General features: G+C 35.0%; 1 protein-coding gene across 1 annotated transcript in view; it reads right to left on the reverse strand.

Moving 5' to 3' along the window:
• LOC134375109 (rho GTPase-activating protein 20-like) overlaps positions 1-27,299 on the reverse strand; it is a 71,239-nt gene that overhangs the window by 33,653 nt on the left and 10,287 nt on the right. Inside the window, exons 3-6 of the mRNA XM_063093287.1 lie at positions 24,304-24,380; positions 11,352-11,516; positions 3,937-4,086; positions 147-188 (exon numbers count right to left, since the gene is read on the reverse strand). Of these exons, the coding sequence (XP_062949357.1) occupies positions 147-188; positions 3,937-4,086; positions 11,352-11,516; positions 24,304-24,377 (431 nt within the window). The 5' untranslated portion in view covers positions 24,378-24,380. The remainder of the gene's footprint in view (positions 1-146; positions 189-3,936; positions 4,087-11,351; positions 11,517-24,303; positions 24,381-27,299) is intronic.

A 27,299-nucleotide genomic window follows, 5' to 3' on the forward strand; every position in this document is an offset into this window, starting at 1 on the left:
ACAGTCTAAACAACAGCTTATTCTGAGGACAAATGAACAATTTCTACCAAAGAGAAGGAAAATAGTTTGGGGAACATCTCTGCAGAAAAGGTTTTAATTCATTTATTACAGGTTGAAGACTAAAAACACATATACTGAAAAAGTACCTCTGAAGGAGAGAGAACCATTTTTCCTTTTGTTCCGGAGAACTGCAATCAAAGAAAATGAGAGAAAAAAAATTAAACCATGTAAAATATTATGCTAGCATATTTAAGATTGTCAATCCAGGTGAAAATATCAACAGCCTGTTGTTACTGATGTAGTTACACATGTAAGCTGCAACCGCGGCACAACTGTGTTTTGGATAACCCTGCTGTGAAAATGCCCTTTAGGAAAAACTACATAGTCAAGTGTGGTTTTATTAAATCCTCTTGGATAGATACAAGACAGAACCAGTGTCCTCATTTACTGCTCTTTTACAAATGGTATTATACCAGTGGGAGGTATCTCTTACAGTGGAAAGAACAACTTGATTTGGAATTCAAACACCTGGTTTCCAAATTATATGCAGGCTAGGTGATCCTAAGTCACTTAATCTCTATAAGCCTCAGTTTCCACACCAGAAAAACTGGGTTAATTATCTCCCAGAGTATTTTTGCAGCTTAAAGGGCCATACAAATAAATTATCTTAGAAAGTTTATGCAGTTGAAAAGGGCCATACTTAAGAAAGTATGCTTAATATTGAGATTAAAGAGTTTGAAGAGAAATTTGGCATATGGATGGAAAAATCTTGGCCCAGAAACCCATGGCCCAGAGCCCATGGCGCTTCCTGCAGTGCTCGGTGGTGGTTGCTGGGCTGTCTGAACACTTTAAAGATGTTGTTCCACTGTCTTCTGCCCTTCATGGTTTCTAATGAAAAATCTCACAAAATTTTAAATTGCAGTTCTGCTATATGTAATGGGTTGTTTTCTCTCTGGCTGCTTTCAAGAATTTTCTCTTTTGATTTACAGAAATTTGTCTATAACATGGCCAGGTGTAGTTTTCTTCATACACTTCCTTTTGGAGTTACTGTGCTTACTGAATATGTACATTTTTGTCTTCCACCAAATTTGGGAGGTTTTTAACCATTATTTCTTTACTGTTCCAAACACTCTCTCTCCTCTTTTTCAGATTTCATTAATACGTATATTATATCTTTTAATATTTTTTCACAAGTCTCTGATACGTTTTTTCATTTAAAAAATCTTTGTTTTCTCTGTTCTTCAGATTGGACAATTTGAACTGATATATCTTCAAATTCACTGACTCCTCTTTCACTTCCATTCTGCAAGGAAGGCCATGTGGGAGATTTTTTATTTGAGATACTGCAGTTTTCAGTTTTAGAATTTTTATTTGGTCTTTTTTATATTTTCTTTTTCTCTGCTGAGATTTCCTATCTTTTCATTAATTTCAATTGAATTTTCCTTTTATCTATCATGCATACCTAAAAAAGCTGCTTTAAAGTTCTTTTCTGTAATTCAACACATAGGTCATCTCAGGATTGGCTTTTATTATCTTTTCTCTTTCCTTGTTATTCATATGTCAAGAAATTTTAGATTGTATTCTGGACATTACGAATGTTTGGTTTGGAGACCATATTCTATTGTAATTGCAAAACGGTGTTGATGTTTTTGTTTTAACAGACAACTAACCAGATTAGATGAAGCTACAAATTCAAACTTACCTGTGGTGGGCAGCAGCTCAGTTCAATTCTTTTAGTCTTAGGTTTAAGGTGCTTTGAGTCTATCCCATGCATGTGAGGTTCAGCAATCAGCCACAGACTTGGGCAGTATCTATACACAGAATTTGGAGATTCCCTTCTCTAATGCACTCCTTTTTGAGATTTCTACTTTTGCTTTCCAATAACTGTGGTTGATCTGGACTTCATATTCTAGTTCTTCAGCCCAGAAAGACTGTGGGTTTTTGTCAGTTTTAGTAGCACCATACCATGATGTGACTGCAGCCTGACCTCAAGCTAAAGCCTTAAAAATAGGAAACGCACCCAGTGTGGTGTCTTCTTCCAAGTTTCAACTCCTCTCCCAAATCTTCCAACTTTTGTTCAGTCTCCCAAACCCTCAGTAGTTACTGTTTGTATATTATTCAGAGTTTACAGTTGTTATCTGTAGGGTGGTCAGTCGGTTGAGACCTCACTCTGCATTCCAGAGGCAGAACTCAACACTTTCTTAAAAAAATAAACTTAACTTTGAAATAATTTTAGATTTCCAGAAAAGTTACAAAGATAACCCAGAGGTTCCCTGTATACTTCTCATCTAGTGCCAGTTTCCTCTAATGTTATCCTCTTACATTATCATGGCCTATTTGTCAAAACTAAGAAACCAATATTGGTACATTACTATTAACTAAACTCTTGATCTTACTCAGATTTCACCAGTTTTGTTTTTATTTAATTAATGATCCTTTTCTGTTCTAGGAGCCAATTAAGGATAACACATTACATTTGTCTCCTTAGTGATTGGTCTATGACAGTTTCTCAGTCTTTCCCTGTTTTGTTTGTTTGCTTGTTTGTCTGCCTTTTTTTTTTTTTTTTTTTTTTTACCTTCACAGTTTTAAAGAGTACTGGTCAGGTAACCTATTGAATGTTCTTAATTTGTGCTTGCTGTATGTTTTTCTCATGATTAGACTGAGATTATGGTTTCGGGGGTAGGAATATCACAGAGATGAATTGCTTTTCTCTTCACATGATATCAAGGGGTATATGATATCTACATGACATCACTGGTAATGTTAACTTTGATCACTTGGTCAAAGAACCATAGTTTGAGCAATACAATGTATGTAAAACTTGTTTCCACATTTTCCCCTCTTCTTAGAAAGAAGTTTCATGGAAAATCCTTGATTAAAAATATCGTGTAGTCACATCCCTCACTTGAAATTGCTTCCTTTCACTTCCAATTCCAAGAAGATTAAGCAATAGGTAATGATAATATGAGAATACTTCAAAAGGTTCATGGAAAGATTCATATTATCTTTTGATTCTACTTTTCCACAAACTTTTTGAAGTGTCCTTTTAACTACAGAAATACATCATGCAGAGAATGATACAAATACATGTTTCTTCCAAATAAGCTGTTAAAATCTTGGGGTAGGCCAATACTGCAAAACAGAATATAATGGCATGCCTGTCCTTTATTGGAAAATTAACAGCTTGGAAAATTTTAGTTACGTGGCTTTAGAATGGTGCCTAAAGAGTTTGGTGGTAGTGTGAAGAGAAGCAGAATGAAGAGCATCCTTTGCATGTGATAAATACTAACTCTTAAATGTAAAATAAATACTGGAGTTGGGGCACATTGTTTAAAAATTCACAGGTGTGAATTTTGGTTGTTCACTCTAACTGAAAATTACAATTAAGTATGTTCAGGGTAAGAGGACAAATACTTTGTATTCATACATTCTCCAACCCCATCTCAGCCGAAAAGTGAGTCTTGGGAAACTAACTTTTACTCCTTAAACTCATAAATTTGCTTATGATTATTATATTTCTATAGATACTAAATCAGATTTAATACACAATTCAGGCAACCCAGTATTTCATGACATTAATTTATATAATGAAAAACTTTCTTTAGAAAGTTTGTCAGTATAAACCAGTTAGTCAAACTTAATTGGACATTTAATAATCATTTTATAATGATGGAAAATGATCCCAGGAGTTCCCAATATTTACCATTAATTTTCACATATTTTAATTAAAAGCTCTTTGGGAGAAACATAAAGCACACAAGTATTTGCATTGGGGGTGTGTGTCAAAACATGAGTTATCGAGTGAGTACTCAAGCAGAATAAAACATTTTCTTTTAAAAAATTAAAGGAACAAGATTTTATTAAATTTTTCTCTCCAGACAAGAAATTATCACAGTAGCTAACCCAGGTAAATACAGAACAAGCTGTGGTTCTTACCTGAAAGTGGCCACAAAGTTCACTGTGGGCCAGCCCAAGACAAAGGATTTCATGGCATTGGTGTTGCCTTCTCCCACTTCGTCCACACAGGTTGCCGTCCACATATCAGTTAATTTAATTTTATTTTTTATCTTAAAGTTGTTGTTATATCTAGAAAGATAAAATCCAAACAGGATCTCTTGTTTTGTTTCTTAAATTTTACAGGAGCTTCTGTACTTGTGATAAGAGGGCAGTTTTCACTAATCATGACTCAAGAATGTCTTATTCATTGTATTAATCTTCAGTATCCAGCACAGTAAATCGTAACATGATTGGCTACCTTGGCCCAAGAAAGCCTCTGAAACTTTGGTGAAACATTTATTTAGTCGTCACCCTTGCATTTACAGCAGCAAATAGCCACAAACTGGCTTTTTAAAAATTTTCTATATGTTAGGCACTGCATTTGGATCAAAAATCTAATTTTAAATTTACTGCTGTTACAAAAATTAATTTATTATTTGTAATTTCCTTACTTCCAAAAAGATTGGAGTGGCTGAACACAAAAACTACACATGATTTATTAAGATGATTTTAAATTTTTTATCTTAAAAGAGATGCACTAAAAAACCCTGAAATTAGAGGAATTTAAAGTACATTTTTAAGTAAATGGTTACAAAATTTTCTAGCCTTTAGAAGCACAGATTAATTTCCTTTCTTAAGATTTTGTTCAACTATTTTCCCTTATATTCCAGCTAGAACTGAAAAACTGTAGCCTAAAAACAGAACCTAAACTTAAACAAACAAAAAAGCAGAGCTGACAAAATTAGCAATCATCTCTGGGGACTCTGAAGGTCATCTACTTTAAGATAGCAGTGAAATTGCTTTTTGACAATTTCTACCTAATACCGTTTAGTCCCCTGTTATGGAAACCACCATCCATCTTCACATAATTGACAGATTTACTGCTCACGATAGACCTGAGAAGTAAATACACATCAATCATAACAACTCCTTGAACTTTTTAAGACAAGTGAATAGATATGATGTGGGGGAGAGGGGAGATAAAAACCAGGGAAGAGGAATGGGTAAAGGGTCATGAAAATCAACTACAATGTATATTGAGACGTTAAAATTTTTTAAAAAGATACATTTGGAAGTATCCCTAAAACTGCACTGATTTATAGAATATTTAAAGCTAAAACTATTCACCAGGATTATAAAACGAAAACGTGTTTTTCAGGAACTATAAATGAAGGATGATCTAGATTCAAAGTCTCATTTATACTTTCCATAGGGTACACTGATTTTAAGTGTAATTGAAAAGTGCCTGTGTGGCATGATAGCTTCTTTCTATATCTCACCCTACTGCTATAAATCTTTAGAGTTTGTTTATGAAATAGACTCTATTACAGACAAAATCTTACTTCTTTGTGGCAACTATTTAGGTAATGTCAAACAAAATCTATAAAGTCAAACAGCTTAAGTAGTAAGCTAGAATATGAAATTGGGCAGTGTTGATTCATGATCTTATTCATGCCCTTAACTACTATGTATCTATAAAAAGCTCTGGATATTGCCATTCCTATAAAGCACATGGATGAAGTATCTTTCCATAAAGTTCCCTTTTGCATTTCTATCTTTGGCCTACTTTTTTGTTTCTCCAGAGCTATACGGTTTTTCTGATGAGGCTGTGTTAGTTTACTTCAGAGTTTGGGAGAGAAATCTCATGAACACTGATAGAGTTTGGATGTGTTATCCCTGCCAAAACAAATGTGGAAATCTGATCCCCAATGTGGCAGTGTTGGAAGCTGTGTCATGGGGGTGAATCCCTCATGAATGGATTGATTCTCTCCCTGGGGGATGGGGGTTCTGAGTGAGATCTTGCTCTATTAGTTCCTTCGAGAGCTGGTTGTTTAAAAGACTTTAGTACTTCTCTCTCTCTGTCTCTCTCCATGTGATCTCTTCCTCTCGCCATTTGATCTGCTAGTACCCACCAGCTGCCTTCCGCTTTCCGCCATGAGCAGAAGCAGCCTGAGGCCCATGCCAGATGCAGCTGTCCCAGAATTGTAAGCCAAATAAACCTCTGTTCTTTATAAATTACCCAGTCTCAGGTGTTCTGTTATAGCAACACAAAATGGACTAATATGAACGTTTTTGTACATAAAGCTAGATGGGCGAGCTTGAAAATATTTAAAAGAAGTATTCCAATAAAGCTTTGTATTAAAATGAACAGTCCTGAAGTCACAGTGTACATTTTCAGATTTGTCACTCTCAATTTCCAATAGCGTTATGCTACAAAAATTTAAAAATATATAAATCTAATGTGGACTGGCTGAAAACAAAGCAAAACAACACCTAAAATCAAATATTTATTTCCACAATGTAGTTCCTTACTGCAAATTTATTAAGATAACAGATATACTTTGCTTTCCTCTCCTCCAATCTTCAAACTGTAAGGAATTAAAGTGTAATGTTGAAATACGCAAGATTCTAGGGAGGTTTCTCCAAATTTTAAGATGAAGATATCTTATCAAATATACTCTAGAGCATAGATCAAGATGTATTCCACAAGTATATGATGGCAATTCTATTGATAATGAATTAATAATCAGACTTTGTTTAACTTCATCTTTTTCACTTAAACAGAACTCATTATTGTTTACTATTTGCTTAGGAAGTAAAATATGAGAATAGTGATGGCTTAAGAGGGTGTGAGGTAAGTATAGTCATTTTCTCTCTGTAAATTCCATATGAGTACTGTTGTAGTTTAGATATGTTTGTCCCCTGAAAGCTCATCTTGGAAACTTAATTCCCACTGTGACAGTGTTAAGAGGGTGAGAAATCCTTTTATGGTAATTGAAAAGTAGGGCCTTTAAGAGGTGATTAGATCGTGAGGACCATGCCCTCGTGAATGGATTAATCCATTGATGGTTTAATGGTGGTTATGGGTGTGGTTCTGATGGCTTCAAAAGGAGAGCGCATGAGAAGCTCTCTCTCTCTCTCTCTCTCTCTCTCCTGCTTCTGCCATTCTCGCCATATGATACCCTGTGGCACTTAGAGTCATCACTAAGAATGAGGCTCTTACCAGATGTGTTCCCTGGACTTTGGACTTACCAGTTACCAAAACCAGTTATAAGCGATAAATATTATTTCTTTACAAATTACCCAGTTTCAGATATTTCTGTTATAAGCAACAGAAACAGACTAATACAGGTGCTCTATGACTATTAAAAAATATGAACTCTTCTAAATATTTTAATGTCTATACAACAGATCCTGTTTTAAAAAATGAAAAACCATAATTTTATTGGAAAAACAATTCTTATTTATTTTTCTAATGAATATCAAAAGTGGTCTCTAATAACCCATCTACCTTTAACACTTTTCTAACTTAGTAAGGAAAACAATGACAATAAACTGAAAACAATTTTCAGCAAACGTTGTCAACATTCAGCACAAAATGGAGCAAATGTAATACTTTAGCCAATAAAAGGAAGCATTTCACATCCTCTATATTATTGCACTTACTACAATTAATTTAGTTTGACTAAATAAATATGTAAGTAGCTAGTCAATGATTTATCCCGCTTGTTTATTTCTGTAGGCTCAACTAAAGATTGAAAGCAGTTTCCAAATGAAGCATGAAGATGAGGTGATATAATATGGAAATTAAGTTATCTCCTCCTTCCTCATGGTTAAGAATAAAGACTAACTGCTAGTCTTGGATAATTTCAGCAAATATATTGATTCACAGTACTACCCAATCCTTCATCTAAAAGTGAGAAGTGATAGGAAATAAACCGGTTTGGTATTGCAGGTGGCTATTTCTTCTTGGTTGCTGTTTATTTCAGAAAAAATAAATAAGTTCTTTCACATTAAGAAGGATCTGTGAATATATTTAAATGTTTGCTACGAGAATGATCATGTAAGCAATTTACTGGAAAATGGTGGTCAAAATTTTTGCAATGTGGCAGGATTCAATAATAATATAATTATCTCCTCAAATATCCATGTTTTATCCCAAGGGTCTTGGGTTTATGGCAAAAAAATAAGTAAAAACAACTTAGATCACTCACACTTTTAAATATCCCCAACAGATATAGAAAGTACTAAAATGAATTGAATCTCTCAAAAACAACATTTAAATCAATTCATATAAATTTTGTCACTTCATAAAAGCATTGAAGTGGACACAAAGAGTTCTCTCAAAAGCAGTCTGTGGAAACAAATTGTGTAACTTTAGGTACAATCAAAATAAAAAGTCAGCTATAGAAGTAGAAGATTGGCACACATTTTTCCAATATATCTAAAAGAGCAATTTTCTAGTGGAAAAGAAATTGTCCTTATATAAAAAGTTTTTCCAAAACATAGGTTATATAAAAACCACTTAGATGCTAGCAGTAAACAGAACATAAATAACTTCAGGTAAGAAAACAAAGGCCCTGTATGATAAATATTACTACAACTGCTAAAGGAAAAAAATCTAAAGATAAAGGAAAATACATTCCTCCCTATGAACTAGATGCATGTTACAAGTAAATAGTCTTTAAGGTTCTAAAGTTTAGGAAATTGGTTATTATAATAAATTTTTGTTGTCTGTGTATCTACCTCCAGGCTGAGCACAAAGCTATGTACCTAATGAACACAATGCGGTAAAGTGGAAAGAGCCAGCCATGGAATTAAGGCCTTCATTGAAACTCCAGGTCTGCCATTTTCTAGTACCCAACAAACCTCACTGAGCCCCTGTGTTCAATATGTAAAACAACTCTTGTTTGGGGCACTTGTTAGGAAAATCATTATTATTTTTTCCTACGATTTTATTTTATTGACAGTTTTTTTTTAATTCATCACCAATATGTGGTGATCAAATCAGGATAATTAGTATTCTCATGTTTGCAAAATGTAATCAATCTTTGTGCCCCTTAACTAATTTCTTGCTAACCCCCCTTCCCCTCTCCCTTTCCCACCTCTAATTTGTTAGGAAAATTAAATGAGACATTTGTGATTCTCCTATTATAATACCTAGCATATAGAACCCATCTAATAATTTTTAAACAAAAAAATCATAACTAAACTACATTTTAAAAAAATAATGATTTGTTCCTGTGTTAATAGCCTCCCTACTTAGAGCTTCAAGTGGACCTAGTGCAAAAGCATAGAAGGAGAGACTTTTCGTGCTCTTTATTCCTCATAACATCATATCCACATATAATTACATTGTATTATTTCTATTCAAAACACATTCTGAAACTGTTTTCTTTATCTTTGCATTGAAAAAAATATATGAACATTTCACTAAACATTCCATTCCATTTCTGACTAGATGAGTAGTTGGACACTTTTACTCATCACAAAGGGAAAGACTGATTTTAATGGTAATAAAAACTATATGGTTGAGAAATCTATGAAATCCAGAAGAAAACAAAGAGTAATAGAGGCAGCAGACCACATATGGGTTAAAAGAATGAAATTAGAAATAAGATGGACATAGGTTCACATGTAGGCTCAACTAATTACTTTGTGATCTTAGGGAAGTCACTTAACTTCTCTCAGTATCAATTTCTCTTGTAAAATGAGGCAAATAATACCCACCCTGTAGAACAGTTATAAGGGTTAAAGTACGTAGAATAATACCTAACATACAATAAGATCCCAATAAATTTTGGTTTTATTGCTATTAATACCACTCAGATTAAATATAGTATGTTGCAAAATTAGTACTTAGCCCTGCCCATGTCTCATTTATGACACTGAACAACTTAGGTGTGAGAGTGTAGGTATTAGAAAAAGTGTTTACTATTCTCTAGTGACTAAAAGTCCCTTTGATGAGATTGAATCTGTTAAAATACCCTTATCGTTCATGATGTTTCATAAATAATGAGAATGAGGGATGAAGCAAGTAGCAGCCACCATGTTCTAGTCTGGGTATTAATGCATTAACATTGAACATGAACATTTAGTGTTGAACAGAAAGTGAATTCTCTTAGGTACTTCTAAAGTATATTCCAAATGTCTGTATCCTTCTTTTAACTGTCATTTCCTCAGATGAAGCCTCCTTATCTCTCATCAGGATTGCTACAATAACCTCCTGTCTAGTCTCCTTGCTTGCACTCTTGCCTACCATTATTCAATCCATTATCTAACATGAGCCGGAATGATATTTTAAAAACATGAATCACATTATGCCACTCCCCCAGTTAAAACCCTTTGGAATAATATCCAAACTCCTGATCACAACCTTGGTGGAACCAAGCCTCCAAGATGGCACCCAATGAACCCTGCTTCCTGATATTCACACCCTTGTGAAGTTCTCTTCCATACTGTACCAAGACTGATCTGTGTGGCCAATAGAGTATGTCAGAAATGATGGCACACCACTTCCAAAATAAAAGAATATGGCTTCTATTTTGGGTGCTCTCTCCATTGCCTTCTCTCTCTCTCTCTCACACACACACACACACACACACACACACACTCTCTCTCTCTCAGATTTTTCACTCTGAAGGAAGCAATCTACCATGTTGAGTAGCCCTGTAGAGAGACCCACATGCAGAGGAACTAAGGCCTCTGGTCAACAGACAGTGAGGAACCGAGGCTGCCAGCATCCACATGAGTGGACCTGGAAGTGGATTCTCCAACTTCAGTCAAGCCTTGAGATGACTGCAATCCTGGCCAACAAATGACTGCAACTTCACAAGGCCCCTTGAGCCAGAACTACCCAGATAAACACTTCCACCTTGCTGTCTTCAGAGAAACTATGAAATGTTTATAGTTTAAACTCTTATGTTTTGGGTTAATTTAGCAATAGATAACTAATATAACCTACAAAGTTCCTGATAACCTAACCCTTGTCTACTTTAACCTTAACTCCTGTCACTCTTCTTTTGTTCATTATGTTCCAGTAACACAGGCCTTTTAACTCCTCCAAGGGCCAACCTTTCCCACCAGCTTTAGACCTGCTATTCCTTCTACCTAGAATGCTTATCCTCACAATACCTGAATACCTGGTTGCTTTTCATCAAACTTCAGTTATTTTTTGCTCCTAATTCACCTACCTAACATATATCCCACCCCCATTTTACTTCACCCAGCAGCCTATTTTCTTCATAGCACTAATCACAATCTATAATTCCCTCTCCCACACATAAGAATGGAAGCTCCCAAAGTGTAGGGACCATACCCATCACATTCTTCATTGCATCTTAGAATAAATTTATTCAGGGCATAGCACAGAACAGAGATTAAATACACATTTGTTGCATGAATAACAATTGACTTCTTTTTGGCAAAAACAAAACAAAAAGCTCACTACAGATATTAGCTTTAGTAATAGAGGCCAGACATTCTTACAGTAAACATTGTATAGAAAAGGTATCTTTGTTAGTGGAAATGCAATCTTATAATGATTACTGGGAGAGAGTATGCAGTATACTTACTTGATTTTAGTCACAACAAACAGATCGTTGAATAGGAAAAGGTGTCGCTCCTTCCTCTGCAGGCCTCTTTTCAGTTCTGCTGGGGCATCAATCAGCAGAGTCCTACTGGAGCACATAAATGATGACAGAAATGCAGATGTGTCAACACTAGCAGAAGGACTTTTCCTGTAACAGATCAAATGCCACAGATCAGTTAGTCAAATGATCAAGTATAGAACCAAGTTTTTATAAAAGTATAGCTAATAGTTGGTCAAGAAATATATAATTCTATAATTTTTTTAATGCAATGGCATAGTGTCCTTATTGGTCTCCAGTCTATTCTTCACACAACAGTCTTTAAAGTTTCATTATAAAAATTTTGAAACATAAAGCAAAGCTGAAATAGTTTTACAGTAAACACATATATACTCCAATGTAGATTCTAACATAAATATTTTATGTACTTGCTTTATCATATACCTACTCAACTATCTATCCTTCTATCTCTTTATTCATTTTATTTCTGGCATTCTGTGCAAACTGCATACAGCAGTGCATATCTCCCAAAATATTTCGGTATGCATATCATTAGAGTTCAATATTTATTTAGAATTTTTATTTTGATATAAAATTAATTTAAAAATGAAATACACAAATGCACAAATCTTAGGTGTATATTCACTGAGTTTTGACAAATGTATTCATCTGGGTAATTTAAGCCCCTATCAAGATACAGAAAATTATTATCATTCCAGAATATTCCCTCTTGTCCCTTCTCAGTAATTATATATATTATCTCTATGCATTGGCCCCTAGGTTGTTAATTTTTTCATTGTATGCTGAGACCTATTAGCTCAAAAGCTCACTGGTACCAAATTCAAGTTCACACACCCAATTATTTGAAAAACAGCCCAAATGAGCAGATTTTTAGCCCCCCACGGCACCGCCATGCTACTGAGCAACATGACCTGGACATGTAACCACCAGAGATATCCTCTCTGATCTTCCTCTCCCTTAGGAGGTTCCCTTGTCCTCCTCCCCTTCTGGATGGTGGCCCCTTGCCATAAGCCTCTGGACAGTTTCATGCTATGAGTGACTTATCTTCTCAGGCAATCCTGTCCAATGGTCATATCTTTTTCCATGATCAACCCCCAAATCCCTCAAACTCCTTATACCAGTCAGTCTCTATTCCATCTCCCCATAAGCAACCACTATTTCCCAATGAAGATTAGTTTTGCCTGTTCTAGAATTTTATATAAATGGCACCACAGTATATTCCCTTTTGTGTAAGATATCTTTTACTCAGCATGTTTTTGGAATTCATTCATATTGTTACATTTGTGAGTAATCCATTCCTTTATATTACTGAATAGTATTCAATGTATAAACATACCAAAGTTTATCTCTTCTCCTATGGATGGACATCTAGGCCATTTCCAGTTTTAGCTATTATGAATAAAACTGCTATTAAATATTCTATTGATCTTTTTGTGACCTACGTTTTCATTTCTCTTGGGTAACTACCTCAGAGTGGAACTTTTGGGTCACAGAGCAAGTGTATGTTTAATTTTAGAAAAAACACTAGTTTTCCAGAGTGGTTGTACCATTTTACATTCCCAGCAACACTGTAGAGGAGTTCCAGTTTCTCCACAAACTTACCAACATTTGGTGGTGTCCGTCTTTTGAATTTTAGCTACTCAAGTGGATGTATAGTAGCATCTCATTAAGATTTTGATTTTCATTTCTCTGATAACTAATTAATTTATTTCATGTTCTTACTGGCCATTTGTGTATCTTCACTGGGAACTGTCCTTTAGCCTATTTATCTAAAAATCATGTATGTATCTTTTTATTACTGAGTTGTAGCAATTTCTTTATGTTTCCTACATAGCAGTCATCTGTCAGGTATGTGTTTTGGGAAATATTTTCTCCCTACCTACTGCTTGCCTGTATACTTTCTTAGTGATGTTTTGAAGAAGAAAGAAACAATCAGCACTAAAGGTACATGTTATCCCTCATTTTACAGATTTGAAGCTATTTACAGTAGTCAAAATATACCATAATTAAGTGAAAGCAATTTACCAGTAAGCATGGTTTCAAAACATGTGCATTTAAAACTTCAATGTAGCCTCTCAAACAGCCAAGCATTTCACATTGATTCAACTCCCTCCTCTACCCATGGTGACTGAGCTCAGTAGTTTAGCTGAGTCGGTTAGGACTTAATGGCTTGGGAGGTGGGGGCTGATTCTAACTTTTTTGTGAAGTAGCGTGCAAGTTATTTGGTTGCCTGTTTCTGCAGCTGTAAAGTAAGGAAGAAAGACTTGGATTATAAGGTCTTTAAATTTCCCTTATAATTTGTATATGGTACTAAGTATAATAAGAAGTACCCAAAAAGTAGAATTAAGATTACTGATGAAAGAGAAAAAGATAATGGATATGATTAGCTATCTCCATGAAAGCAACCCAATCAAAAAGCATGGTTTATAAATGCATAGTTAAGCATATTGAGAGTCATCTCAGGGAAACAATTTAGAGTTGAAATAATAATAATAATAATAATAATAATAATAATAAAACCCAAGCAACAGTGACACATCCATGCAAGCAACAAAGCCAGCCAAGATGCCTGGGGGTCTGCAGGCAGGGGCCAAGGGCCTAGGCCATGCCCTCGCCCACATCCAGGCAAGCAACACAGCCAGCCAGGATGTTCAAAGGTCCTGAGATGGGAGCCAAGGGCCAGCCACACCCCCAACCGCAACCAGATCCTAAAATGTATTTATTAGACATGTGTGTTTCTTTGGGGTGTGTGACTTATCTGCTCATTTATTTGACCAGATATCTGCTTAACTTTTTCTAACACATTTTTAAGAGTTCTTTTTGCAATTAAAAATTAAAATAAAATAAAATAAACCCCAAGCAACAGTAATAACAATAATAATAACAAGAACTAAGAGATAGTTCTCTATTAGTCCAATTAAAAAGGAGCTCAAAGAACAAGAACTTGGCAGAGTCTCCATTAAATTACACGTCATAAGAGGCCATGAGTTATCACCCCAACTATCCGATTCACCTGGCAGCTATAATAAATGGGGATTCTAGCTTATCTATGTTCCTTGGGTTTGAATAGTATGGGTCATAATGTCTGATCTCTCCCAGGAATACTAAAAGTCTAAGGACCATACACAATCCTGACAACTTTGAGATAATGCCTGAGTGATCAGCCATCCCTTCCTCTATTATAGTCATTCTCTGTGTGTTGTCCCCTGACCAGTAGTATCAGCAATAACTGGGAACTTCTTAAACATGCAAATTTTAAGGACCACCTCAGACTTACTGAATCAGAAATGCTGAAGGGTTGTTTCAACATTCTGTATTTTAACAAGCCATTCAAGTAACTACTACACATTGACATTTGAGAACCACAGTGGTTGACTGCTGGTAACTGAAACTGTGGGTAATGGGGGACTATGTATAAGTTAAAAAGATGTATAGGGGAAGAACAAGGCAAGTAAATCAATTAGAGTCCTTTGGAAGAAAAGGGAAAAGGGGTTTTTATGCTTGCTATTATAGATTGGAATTAAGCAGGGACAAAAGAAAATGCCCACATTCTCCATCATAGAGAAGAATCTTTTCTCTCTCAAATTCTCTTAGGGTGAGGGATCAAAAAAAGGTATAATGACATTTTTTCTATGTAGTGATCTTCAAATTTATAGAAGATAGGAATAAAGCTTCATTTACTCTTACCAAAACTGGGCAAGGACAAGGCTAGCAAGCAATAAATGGATGAAAGAATGGCTAAAATAGCATTTTACATAGCTTTAATCTCTTTATGGAATGACAAGAAAACACTGAGAGAGAGAAAATCATCTTTTGCATTTCGGTTTAGGTATCCAATAAACAACTGCTTTTTGGTTATAGTAATAAACCAGCAGAGAGCAGTATGGTTTAAACTAGCGATCCTCAAACTATTACTTAAAGTGTCAGATAATAAATAATTTAAGCTTTGTGGGCCATACAGTCTGTGTTGAAACTATTCAACTCTGCTTTTGTATGGCTACATCACTCATAGACAATACATAAGTGAACAGGTATGGCTGTGTTCCAATAAAACTTCATGCATGAAAACAGGAGGTCTGTCTGGGCCGTGGTTTGCTGACCTCTGGTTTAAACAATACTTCTAAATGTTTAAATGTTTATAAATTAAGGATAATCTGAAACAATTAGGAAATCATTATTTTTTGCTTGGGGTTAGCCTAGGCCAAAGATTAAATAGGCTATTTTTAAAACTGGTTTTTATTTTAGAGCAATTCCAAAGGATGTTCATACATAGCAACTCATTTCTACTTCATGGTAATACTGTCCAATAAGTACATTTGGTGGTGGCGTTGAGGAGAATCCACAATGAAATTACTTTTATTTTTCTGTGTGGGTTTATCAACATATATGTCTATAATCTGTCATGTTAAAGATCGACATATAAGTATGGCAAGAGATGTTTCAATACTTTAGCAAGCTCAGCATTGGTTTAAAAACATTCATGCAGTACTTCAGAGAAAAATAAACATCTCAGCACCCACATAAGTTAAAAAGAAAAAAATCTTTCATAGAAGGAAACAAAAACACAACCTTTGTGTTTTTTAAAACTACAAATCTTAATCAGTGTTTCCTACATGAAAATGTATTTCTCAATTATGTGATTCTGAAGTGTTTATTTTTAATCTGAGTGCAAAGTAGATGTGTTTATTTTAGTCTCTTAGACTATGGAAATGGGGGGGGGGGTAAGATTATAACCTTCTATTTAGCCTCTTAATATAACCTGATTAGGATTTACAAGTTATAATTAACAGAGCTCTAAAATGATCTAACAAATACAAGCAGAGTCTAACAAGCAAGTTTCTTGCTTCTTATATATTAACATTTCATTTTCAAATGGGATTGTGAAGCTATTTCTGAAGGCAAAAAGGAGTTTTAGGAACTTAATCTTTTTTTGCTAAAACTAGATAATAACCTTCATGAAAGATGGCCACAGTAATATCTCTTAGTTTATTGCTAAGGCTCATTCTAAAAGTCAATCCACTTTTTGGTACAGTTTTAGAGGTGGTGCTTTGTTGTAAATCACAAAATAAACTAAAATTCAGAATACTTCTTGGAAATGTCTATGTTTATAAGTGGTAATCAATACGAGATTATGATGACCACTGCTATATATGACCTGGACAATCTCAAAGCCTGTTACACTAACGAGCACATAGTCACTGCTCAATAATTACTGAATAACTGAATAGAATTTACCTTCCAGAAATTTACTCATATCTCAAAGCCCATTCCAAATGCCATCTATCCCATGAAAACTTTCTCTCCACTGAATCCTTGCTTGGCATCTCTATACGACATCTAACATTCATATTCTCATTTGACATTAATTGAACACACAATTACCATATAATAAGTTATTTGTAATAGTGATAAGGGTTGCCTTTGCTGGCTATCTGCCAAGTGCCAGGCACTGAAGATAGGTTTGATCCCTGACCTTAAGGAGTTAGCAGTCTGACAGGGAATTCAGACTTACTAGTAAACACAATGATAAACCAGTGAGGTAAGTGCAATAAAAGAAATGCAAAGTGCCAAGGCACAAAGAAGAGCAAACACAGGAATCCCTATCTGAGATTGGATTGGTTAGAAAAGTTTCTTGGAAGAACCAAAGTTTTAAGACAGACAGACCAATGAAGTCTGAAGAGAACTCTAAGAAGAGCATGTCAAACATGTACCTGCACCGTGTGCTTCAGGAACTGTGGAAAGTTCAGAAAGTCTGGAGTTACAAGCACCTGAGGAAGAGTTGCAGCAAATGAGGAAGGGGCCAGATCATCAATGTTTTCCCTACCATGCTATGGGGCTTTGATCTGAAAGCTTAAAGGATTTTAAGCAGTATACTGTGTTTTGTAACATATTGAAGAAAACAGAGAAGGGCATCTTAGAGGAAAGGAGACATTAGGGAGTTACTGCAGTAATCTTAGGCAAGAAATGTTGCACACCTGAGTTGGCAGTGAGAAAAGGATAGGGAAGATAGAAGAAAACATATTTAAGAGATTTTTTTTAAAGATTGTTAATTAATTCCATGCAATTGTATGTTTAAAAATGATTAAAATGACAATCCTTATGTTATATGTATCTTACCACAATAAAATAAATAAACACAGATTGTTAAAACATGTAAATTGATAAGTTGTGAGGGGTGAGATGAAGATAAAATTTTTTTAAAAATACAGCCTTACTGCCCATTCTTTATTTATTTTTTATTTATTTTTCATGCATCAAATACCTGCTGAGCGTCTATATGTGTTGGCTAGGCATTGTGCTAAAATGGTGGAGATACAAAGCAAAGAGTCTAGTTATTCAGCTCGATTTCTAGTAGAGGTTGGAAACTGCACTCCACAGTTTAATTTTATTTGGCCCACAGAGGATTTTCAAAAACATTTGGTTTTCAATGTCTAGTTCACCATGTTCCCTCTCTGCTACTTCTTTACTCTGTCTACTGCACTTCCTAGGGCCCTGAAATCCTTTCAGTTTGTGATTCTTGTCCTAGTGTTGCTTCTTTTTAACTAGCTTAATATTGAGTTCTTTTTAAAAATTATGGTAAAATGCACATAATAAAAAATTTCCATTTTGATGATTTAAAAATGTATAATTCAGTGGTATTTAGTACAATACCAATGTTGTGCAACCATTAACACCATCTAGTTCCCAAATATTTTCAGCACCCCTAAAGGAAATCCTATACCTATTAAGCAGTCACTTCCCTTAGCTCCTGGCTGGCAATTACTAACAACTTTCTGTCTCTATGGATTTGCCTATTCTGGATATTTCATATCATATAATACATATGTCCTTTTATGTCCAGTTTACTTCACTTAGCATAATGTTTTCAAGTTTGATAGATGTGGTAGCATGTATCACTACTTCATTCCTTTTGATTGCTGAATAATATATTCCATTGTATGAATATACCAAATTTATTTATCCAGTCATTAGCTGATGAACATTTGAGTCATTTCCACCTTTTGGCCATTCTGCATAGTGCTGTTATAAAAGTTTGTGTGCACATTTTTATTTGAATATCTGTTTTCAATAATTTTGAATACATATCCAGGAGTAAAATTGCTGGATCATATGGTAATTCTATGTTTAACCTATTGAAGAACTGCCAAACTGTTTTCCACATTGGCTGCATCAGCTGACGTTCCCACCAGCAACGTATGAAGGTCCTAGTGTTACTTTTGATTCTTCCCTCTTTTGCTCCCCGCATATAATAATTTCCTATGTTTTAAGGACATTCTAACTAAACAATAAAATTTCTTGACTCCAAGCCCTCACATAACCTACAGTCATTTCATTCATAATGAACTCCTAACTGAACTCTCTACTTTCATGCTCTTTTTTCCTAATCTATATTACTCACTTCTCACTTCTGTCAAATTAATCTTCCTGATGCAAGTACCAATCATTATAACATGTACTCTAAAGAGTAAACCCAACTTAATAAACTATCAAGTTCTAGCATGTTTTACCTTACCTGGTTATGATATAGCAGGTTAGAACTCCCTATATTGCCTGTATAAGGGGCAATCCTGTTGAGTCTTAGACAATAAATTAGTCCAGAAGTAATTTGGAACAAAAAGACATAACTATTGAAATAAAGCTATAAAAACCATTATCAACATCAAAACTGTATCTTACTCAGCAATAAAAATTTGTCCATTAAATATTAATGACTATTTTGAACATCTCAGCATTGAAAGCATATTATCTGGAAATAGAGTCTAAAACGACCATTTGTCTTATTGATGAGACAAAGCATAAGAAAGTACTATGACATTTTGATTGTCATTATCTTGATAAAATCACATTCAAATCACCAAAGGAAACTACATATAGTGATTATAACATGATGTGATTGCAATATGTACTATACTTCCACTTCCAAGTACTCTCAGTGATAAAATGATGAATCATGTAGCTCATATACAGTCTGAATTCTGACTTGGATTATGAGAACAAAGCCTAGTGATAATCCCAAGATCAAAATGAACTAAGATAGGATAAGGGCTTAGCAGGATAGATGGATGAGTGGTTGGATAAACAGAGTGAGCAAGGGCTTAAAAGCAAGAAGTATTCAAAGCAGCATTTTAAAATTATCATCAAAATGCTGATTGGAACAGACAGCTTATATGATATAATGAGATCAACAATCTTACATCAACAGTAATGCTAATATTTAAAGATCAAGGAAAACATTAAATTAGTAAAGACAGAATAACAAGAATGGAAAGAGGGAGTGAAGGACAGAGAAGGACACTAATAAATAGTTACACTAATAGAGCAAGATCCACACACAAAGAAACATCATTTCCAAAGAAGGGAGTTAATTACATCACTTCCTCACAGCCTTGACACAGAAACTGCGCAACAACATCTATTAGGAATTCACTTAGTGCAAAGCACTTGACATTACAAAAACAAAGGAGAGAACAAGATCCTAAAAGCATTGTCTCTGAGGACTTAAAAAGGTGATAATTTATATACAAATTACATACCATGATGCAAGCCCATTAATCAGAGAAAAATTTGAGCTTGAGAACTTCGAATAGCCAAGTAAAAATGGCAACTTTTTGAGAAGAATAGCTCTACTTGATTATGAAAGAATGAGTAGAAACAGAGAGATACCAATTAAGGACTGGAGAAAACGCCAAACCAGTCACTCTCTTATGGCCTGCTGGCTTGAAAATACTACTTATCTTCATTATCAACTAAGTAAAGTTGGTTTTGGTCATCATCTTGAATCAAAGAAGAATGGAGAAAACAGTCAGGCTACTCAAGGAAATTTATATATGTAGTAATTACAAAGTGATGTGGTTATATGTTTATTTACTGATTCAACAATGAAACAAGTCACTAGTATGCAGATTAGGCATTCTAGTAGTTTGACTAGTTTAGTTCAGGTAATAATTAAATAATGGTACACTAAAAAGAGAAAAAAGAATAATACCTGATTAAAGGTAGTTTTATCTACAATTTTTAGGTCTGTTAAAGTTAAAAAATATCAGCTAATAACTTGTAACTAGGACATTAAGAACTATCATATTATACTTATGAATTACAAAGTCTTTAAGGCAGTATACTCCAGGCACTGACTTAAGTTACCTATCACCTCCAGCTCATTAATGCCAAAATGTCAATATTCAGGTTAATACATAAATGAGTTGATTCATAATTAATAGAAGAGATAGCTTGGACAGGAAACTTTAACTATTATCCTGCCAAAATACCTACATAATATGTTTTAAGATAAGTAAGAACCACATAATGAATACTTGCTTTAAGACATTTTTAAAAGAAAATAAGAGGTTCAATGAGTTAAAGTTTCTTTAAAAAAAAAATCATTACTCTTTGAAATAAATTTTTGAGAACATTCTTGTTTTTGATAAATTTATTTCAAATTAAATCATTTGAAGAATTAGAGCAAATAATTTTTTTAGTGGATGCTAAATAAAAACATGAATATAATGGAATATTTTAATTCAGAGTGTTGTTTTTCTATACTGAGGTGGCTAAACTATTTGATGAAGGTTTAACTTTTATTTTTTAAATCCCAAATCATATTCCACATCTAAAAATAATTTATTCCATCACTCACACATGAATGATTGCCCACAGTACATTAAATACTATTCAAAGTACTGGGAATATAGCAGCCAATGAAGTAGCGAGGGGCCACACAAAGAATTTCACATTTTAGTCTAAGTGAGATAGAAGAGTGGATGGTTTGAACAGAGAAACAGCAGAATCCATATGGCGAACAGATGGCAAATAGACTGGAGGGAGGCAAGAGTGGAAGCATGCATTAAATACTTGCTTCAACAAAATTTTAAAAGACGGTGTTATAACAACAAGGTCAAGGGTTTGGATCCCTTTACCAGCTGGCTGCACAACCTCTGCCTCCCCAAAAAAGAAAGAAAATTTAAAAGAAAACTACAGTAAAGAGTTGGCTAAAATTATTTAAATAAAATCTTTTTGGAGGCTTTTTGCAATATAATAACTTAGGAGAGAGATAATGATGGTTTGCAAAAGATGATAGTTGTGGAGGTGCTAAGAAATTCTGGATATATTTCAAAGGTAGAACTTAAAAGGATTTGATGATAGAGTGATTTCTGGCATGAGCAAATGGGGTGGAGATGAAGATAAGAAATTTGGTTTTGTACAAGTTAGGCTTGAAACACCTGTTACACATCAAAATGGGGATTTTAAAGCTACGGGAGAGATCAGATCATCTAGAAAGTTAGTACAGAAGGAGAGCAGGTTCAAGTACTGAGCCCTGGGGCATATCGACATTTACAGTATGGGAAAAGAAGGAGAAACTAGTAAAGCAGAACAAACTGGCTGTCAGTAAACAGAACTAAGAAACCAAGGGAAGAAGGGAGAGACTGGGGTGTCCAATGCTGAAGAAAGGTCAAGGAAGATGATATGACCAAAGATTATGAAGTTCTCTAGTGACCCTGAGAAGAACAACTTGATGGGCATTCATGAAGAAATGACTCCAGCTTGGTTTTATGTTAACTTCAAATTTTTGGAAATTGATGATTCTGCAAAGTCACTATCTAACTTGTTCAAAACCATGTTCGATTTCTGGAAAAATGTGTTAAGAAGATAACAAATAAAACTGGATACATACAAAAGATGTCTCAAATCTAGGGAAGCCCTAATAAAGTGATATTGTCCGTTATTTGGTAGAGCTATTTACAAAGCTGTAACAGTATTCTCTCCCTACAACAGCTAAAACAACTAAACTTAATAGAACCTAAAAGCTACATCATAATTAGAGTAGATATTTTCACATATTCCAGAAAATTCTTCCCCACAGTTCCAAGAAAGTATCTCCCCTGTGAGAATGCTGAGCATGCTTTCTTGTGCTCAGCAGCAATAACATTTAAGAAACACTACCAACTTTTCACAAATTTTTATTGGAAGTTAAGAATCAGTTGAGATAAAGAAAAGAAGTCAGAATACTCTCCTTTGACAGCGTCAATTTCAGTTTTCCAAAAGAATGTTTTAAAACTATCTTATATATTAAAGCCTTGAATAACTACCAAAAAACCGGGGATTGTTTGTTTTAACATTTAGGACTGAACAGCCTTCCTGTCTACCAAATCTAACATATGTATGTCACAATATACATGTATATATGTATATGTATATATGAATATGTGTGTGTACAGATGTTTTTAACTTACAATGGGGTTACATTCTGATGAAAACCGATTCTAAGTTGAAAATATCGTGGGTTTAATATACCTAAACTTATGGAATATCATAGCTCAGAACACTTACATTAGCCTACAATTGGGCAAAATCATCTAACAACACACTTATTTTTATAACAAGTTGTTGAATATCTCATGTAATTTATTGAATACTGTACTGTCTTGAAAATGAAAAACAGAATGGTTGTATGGGTACTCAATTATGATTTCTACTTGAATGTGTATCACTTTCACACCATCACAGAGCTGAAAAATCATAAGTCGAACTATCTTAAGTCTGGAACCGTGTGTATCTGAATCCTTGATAACTGAGGATTAAGTAGATGTTAGAGACAGAATGAATTATGATTCCGGACAAAGGAATAGACTCATAAGTCCCACATCATAACACGAAATGCTTTTTAAATCAGTAAATCTCTGATGTTCACTTGCAATAAAGTATTCAATGTCTCTTTTGGAAAAAAGTACACCAAAATTCAGATAACTGAGGTTTCCAGATAACTTGGTTGTTTATTTTACTGTACTAAAACTTACTTACTCTAGGTAGAATAAAAGCAATAACATACTAAAAACATACCGAAGTCTTAGATAGGGCTGCTTTAATATATCTCAAGTGCTTCACGCAAGCCTACATTGGAAAATCTAGTCTTGCCATTTACACTTTGAAGCATTAAAAATCTAACATACTTTCCATTTTCAAACAAAAGAAAACTCAAGTCTTAAAATTATATAGAATATACGCAACATACATTGTCAAAAAACTGTGCTAAAAGGCTCAAATTGGACAGAAAATTTCATATTTACTACTGTATAAGAAATTGCCTATTTTACAATTATTAATCCTTTCCACCTGGTGCTGTCACCATTGGTGAAAACACCTAAATGAAATATGATATAACAGTACTTCAAAGGTCTGGCATTTAAAATAACTTTTTACCCTGTACAATCTTAACATCTTTCATTTCATTTCACCGTCACCAAAACAAATAAAAATCCTCTGAATTGACCAGATACATGGTCATTGCCATTAATATGTACTAAAAACAGTGTAATTAGATGTAAAAATGATACAAAAGAAGGTTAAAGGTGGTAAGTATCATAGAAAAGAGGTCAATATTAAGGGAGTTTAGGAGTCAGAAAGTGTCCTCCCTGACAACTAGGTGGTGAAGTTGCAGAGGAGGGGGCAGGGAGGAAGACAAGATCAGAAAAAGCTTCACAGAGGAGTCAGTATTTTTTCTAAGTCTTTCGGAGAGTTATGTTTTGGATAAAAGAGAAAAACTGAAGCATAAATTGATCAGGTGATTTGCTAAAGGTCACAAAGCTACTTATTGCAAAGTTAGACCTGGAACAATGGTTTCCTGATGCCTAAAGCAAGTTGACTTTGGATTAGGCATGAAATTCCAGACATAAGTGGCAGTTTGGGCAGTATTTTTCATCTAGTTTTACTTGTAGGAAATAATCTTTGTTTATTTTTCAAACAACCCCCATGCATAAAAAAAAATGTGATGTTAAACACTCTTCGTCTAACAGAATGTTCCAAGCACATACCAAATGTATATCAGAGTACTTCAAAAATTTCGTGGAAGAATAGAATTAAAAAACAATATGGACTTTCCGTGAACTTTCTGAAGCACCCTCATATAAAACTTAGCACTCACCTGGTACTAGGCCGCTTTTGTAAGCCTTTACCCAGGATATGAGATGGAGCATTCCTCCTCCTTTCTGCATCCATTTTCTGTGAGGAAAAAAAATATTGGAATGAAGACCACGTGGCTTATAAGGGAAGTAAATGTTGATTTTCAACTCAACTCAACAAATTTTGTATTGCCTTTCTTTACCTAGTAAGGAACCTAAATTTCATTAGGGAGATAAACTATAACATCAAAAACGGGCTAGTAAGTGTCAAACATAGTATAGGCAGTGTTTCTTATGAGAATAAACAGGTTAAATGTTGATCTGAATATTTGGGAAAAGTAAGATCATAACCATTATTATTGCTTATCGTGGGTCAGGCACTATGTTAAAGGCTGGACATAGATTATCTCATTTATACCCCAAAATGTCATCAGGGTAGGAACTACTATTCCTATCTCATAGGCAGGACAGGAACCAAACTGGGCTTCAAGGAAAGACAGGACTTGGAAAGATCCAGTAAAAGAGAAGAAAAAAACTGTTAAAGTGAAGGCACAGAGACTAAATTTTTACATAAACATTTAATCAACCTTTAAATTTTATTCTACATTGAAATATTTGCACATTTGGGAATCTCTTCCTCCAAATAGGCTTTTTTACTATAACTTTTTTTTTAAAAAGAAAAAAATCATGTTTTCTCTTCTAGGTGGTATATTAATAGAAGATAAACTTTATAAGTCAGGCACTCTGTTTCCAATGACCTAAAATTTGTGGTGAATGAGGTTTGGATTACCCAGATAATTACTCTCTAAATTCAATCTTAATATCTCTAGATACAGCCAGAGAGCCTGCCACTAGAGACAGATGAGTAAAATTAACAATATAACCACAAATAGCCATGAGGGAAGTTCAGGCTGTGTCACACTAAAGCCATTCTTCCTGCTATACCCTTTCGCCCTATCCTAACCAGAAGTCTCACCCATGCCTGTGGGCCTAGGGCAGTCATGCTTGGCAACGGATGTCACTCTAATAGGAACCATATAAAACTAACTAGCTGGCTCAGTGTCAGTATCTCATTACATGACTCATAAAGGAACTGTTTCTTGGCTAGTAAAATAAAACCTACATCCTAGCACAGATCCAGTGGGAAGGGGATACTGAAATTCTTTGGCACAATTCTTATCCCACAAATTCACCATGACTCCAGGGATCTCCCCCAAATTATTGTTGTCGTCACTGCTCTGGCCTTAGTGTTTCTTTCCCCTCATTAATCTTTTGGTTCACATAGGGAGTCTATACACCCAAGTCTTCTTACCACAGCTGAGACAGCAGTTGAAACAATTATATAAAACACCGATCAAAGACAAGAAACAAATGGGTTAAGAAATAGAGAATATCAAACGTAATGATCAGGAGTTATTGACAATGAATCAGTTTCATGTCAGGTTACTTGTATAACATTTTTTGCATGATGTGTATTTATTTCGTGCTTTTCTTCTAGAGAAACAGCCCACAACTGTCAGATTTCCAGAAGAGTCTAATCTCTCCCGACCATAGTGATTTCAATAACCTAGTTTATATATTCTAGCTTGCTAGTCTCATCTCACTACTTCTATTAGTCACACCTCTTCGGAACATAACCCTCAGGAATCTAACATCCTGAGGCGAATGTAACTGCACAGGTTGCAGGGAGAAAGGAAATCTGGAAGTCAAGTATTTGTATTGCAGGATATAGCAGCACCTCCCGATGTGAAAAGTATCAATAATGGAATACTGCATTGATTTTACTAAAAAAAAAAAAGTGGCAGTTTGTTCATATGCATCAAGCTATAGTCTAAATTTTTTGCAGGATTCTGTTTCACGTTCAGACCTTGGTTTGATTCCTATTACCTGTATTGTATTGATACAGCAGTACCTTGGCTTGATTCCTACTACCTGTATTGTATTGTTACAGCAGTAGTTACACCAATTGTCTGGTTGGAGTTATTGTTGGACTCCTGCCGACATAAGCAATGGTAAAGCTACGTGACAACAGCAATTGTGTGGCTAGGCAATTCATAACTAAAGCCAAAACATTTCATTATTTTAGTTATACTAAGTTTCCACTTGTACTGTCAGGACTAGGGCTCAGACACTTCAAAGCCATTGTATAGACTGGGTCATAGACCCCTCACACACAGGTCCACACTAGGTAATTGGGAAAGATCCCAGGAGCCATTGGCAGTCTTCAGCAGTAGCAGTAGAAGCAGCAGTGGTGGTGGCCTCCCAGGACATCCTGGGGACACTGGCAACAACAGCTTACAGCAATGGCCTCCAGCAGCAGTAGAAGCCTCCCCATGGCCGCCCCCACCCCCTGGGGGCATCCCAGGGGGTGAGGGGCTTTGTGGATCAGAGCCACTTGTCCTTTACACTTAAGTCCATAACCCAGGACACCTGGGTGCACATGAGCAATTACATTAGACAATAACCAAGGAACACCTGGGCACACGTGCATCTCTACATCAAATGCTCGGCAAGATTCTGAACATCTGAGGGGCTCTGACCACTGATTCCCATTTTTCAGGACCTATTTAGTCCTTTGAAATTTGAAATGTGCCTAATCCTGTGAGCTTTACCTGAGCCCCTTACCCTCTGTTTTGGCCTTGAGGGTCTGGCCTAACCTAGTGGGGGTCATTCCAGGATCTATCTCAGCAGCTTTATGTCTGCTTCCTCTACCTTTTGATTTCAGTATCAGATCCAAGATCCTAAACTTTGTTAGTACATGATTTTTAATTCTGAGCTCCTGGCTTTTTCAGATTTATAAAGAATTTGGAAAGAGTTCAAAAGACAGCCATAAAGTGATTTAAAATGTGGAGAAAAGAAAGAGCCTATGAAAAAAGGTAAAATGATTTGAGAGTCTTCACTGGAAACAGCCATAATCTCCAAATTAATAAAGACCTATAATATGGAGAAAGTAAGCATCTTCCAAGGAAGACGAGGCAAAAAGAAATGGGGCTAACCTGTAGAGCAGGAATCCATGTTG

This window comes from Cynocephalus volans, chromosome 4 (genome assembly GCF_027409185.1).
Source record: "Cynocephalus volans isolate mCynVol1 chromosome 4, mCynVol1.pri, whole genome shotgun sequence".
Lineage (NCBI taxonomy): Eukaryota > Metazoa > Chordata > Mammalia > Dermoptera > Cynocephalidae > Cynocephalus > Cynocephalus volans.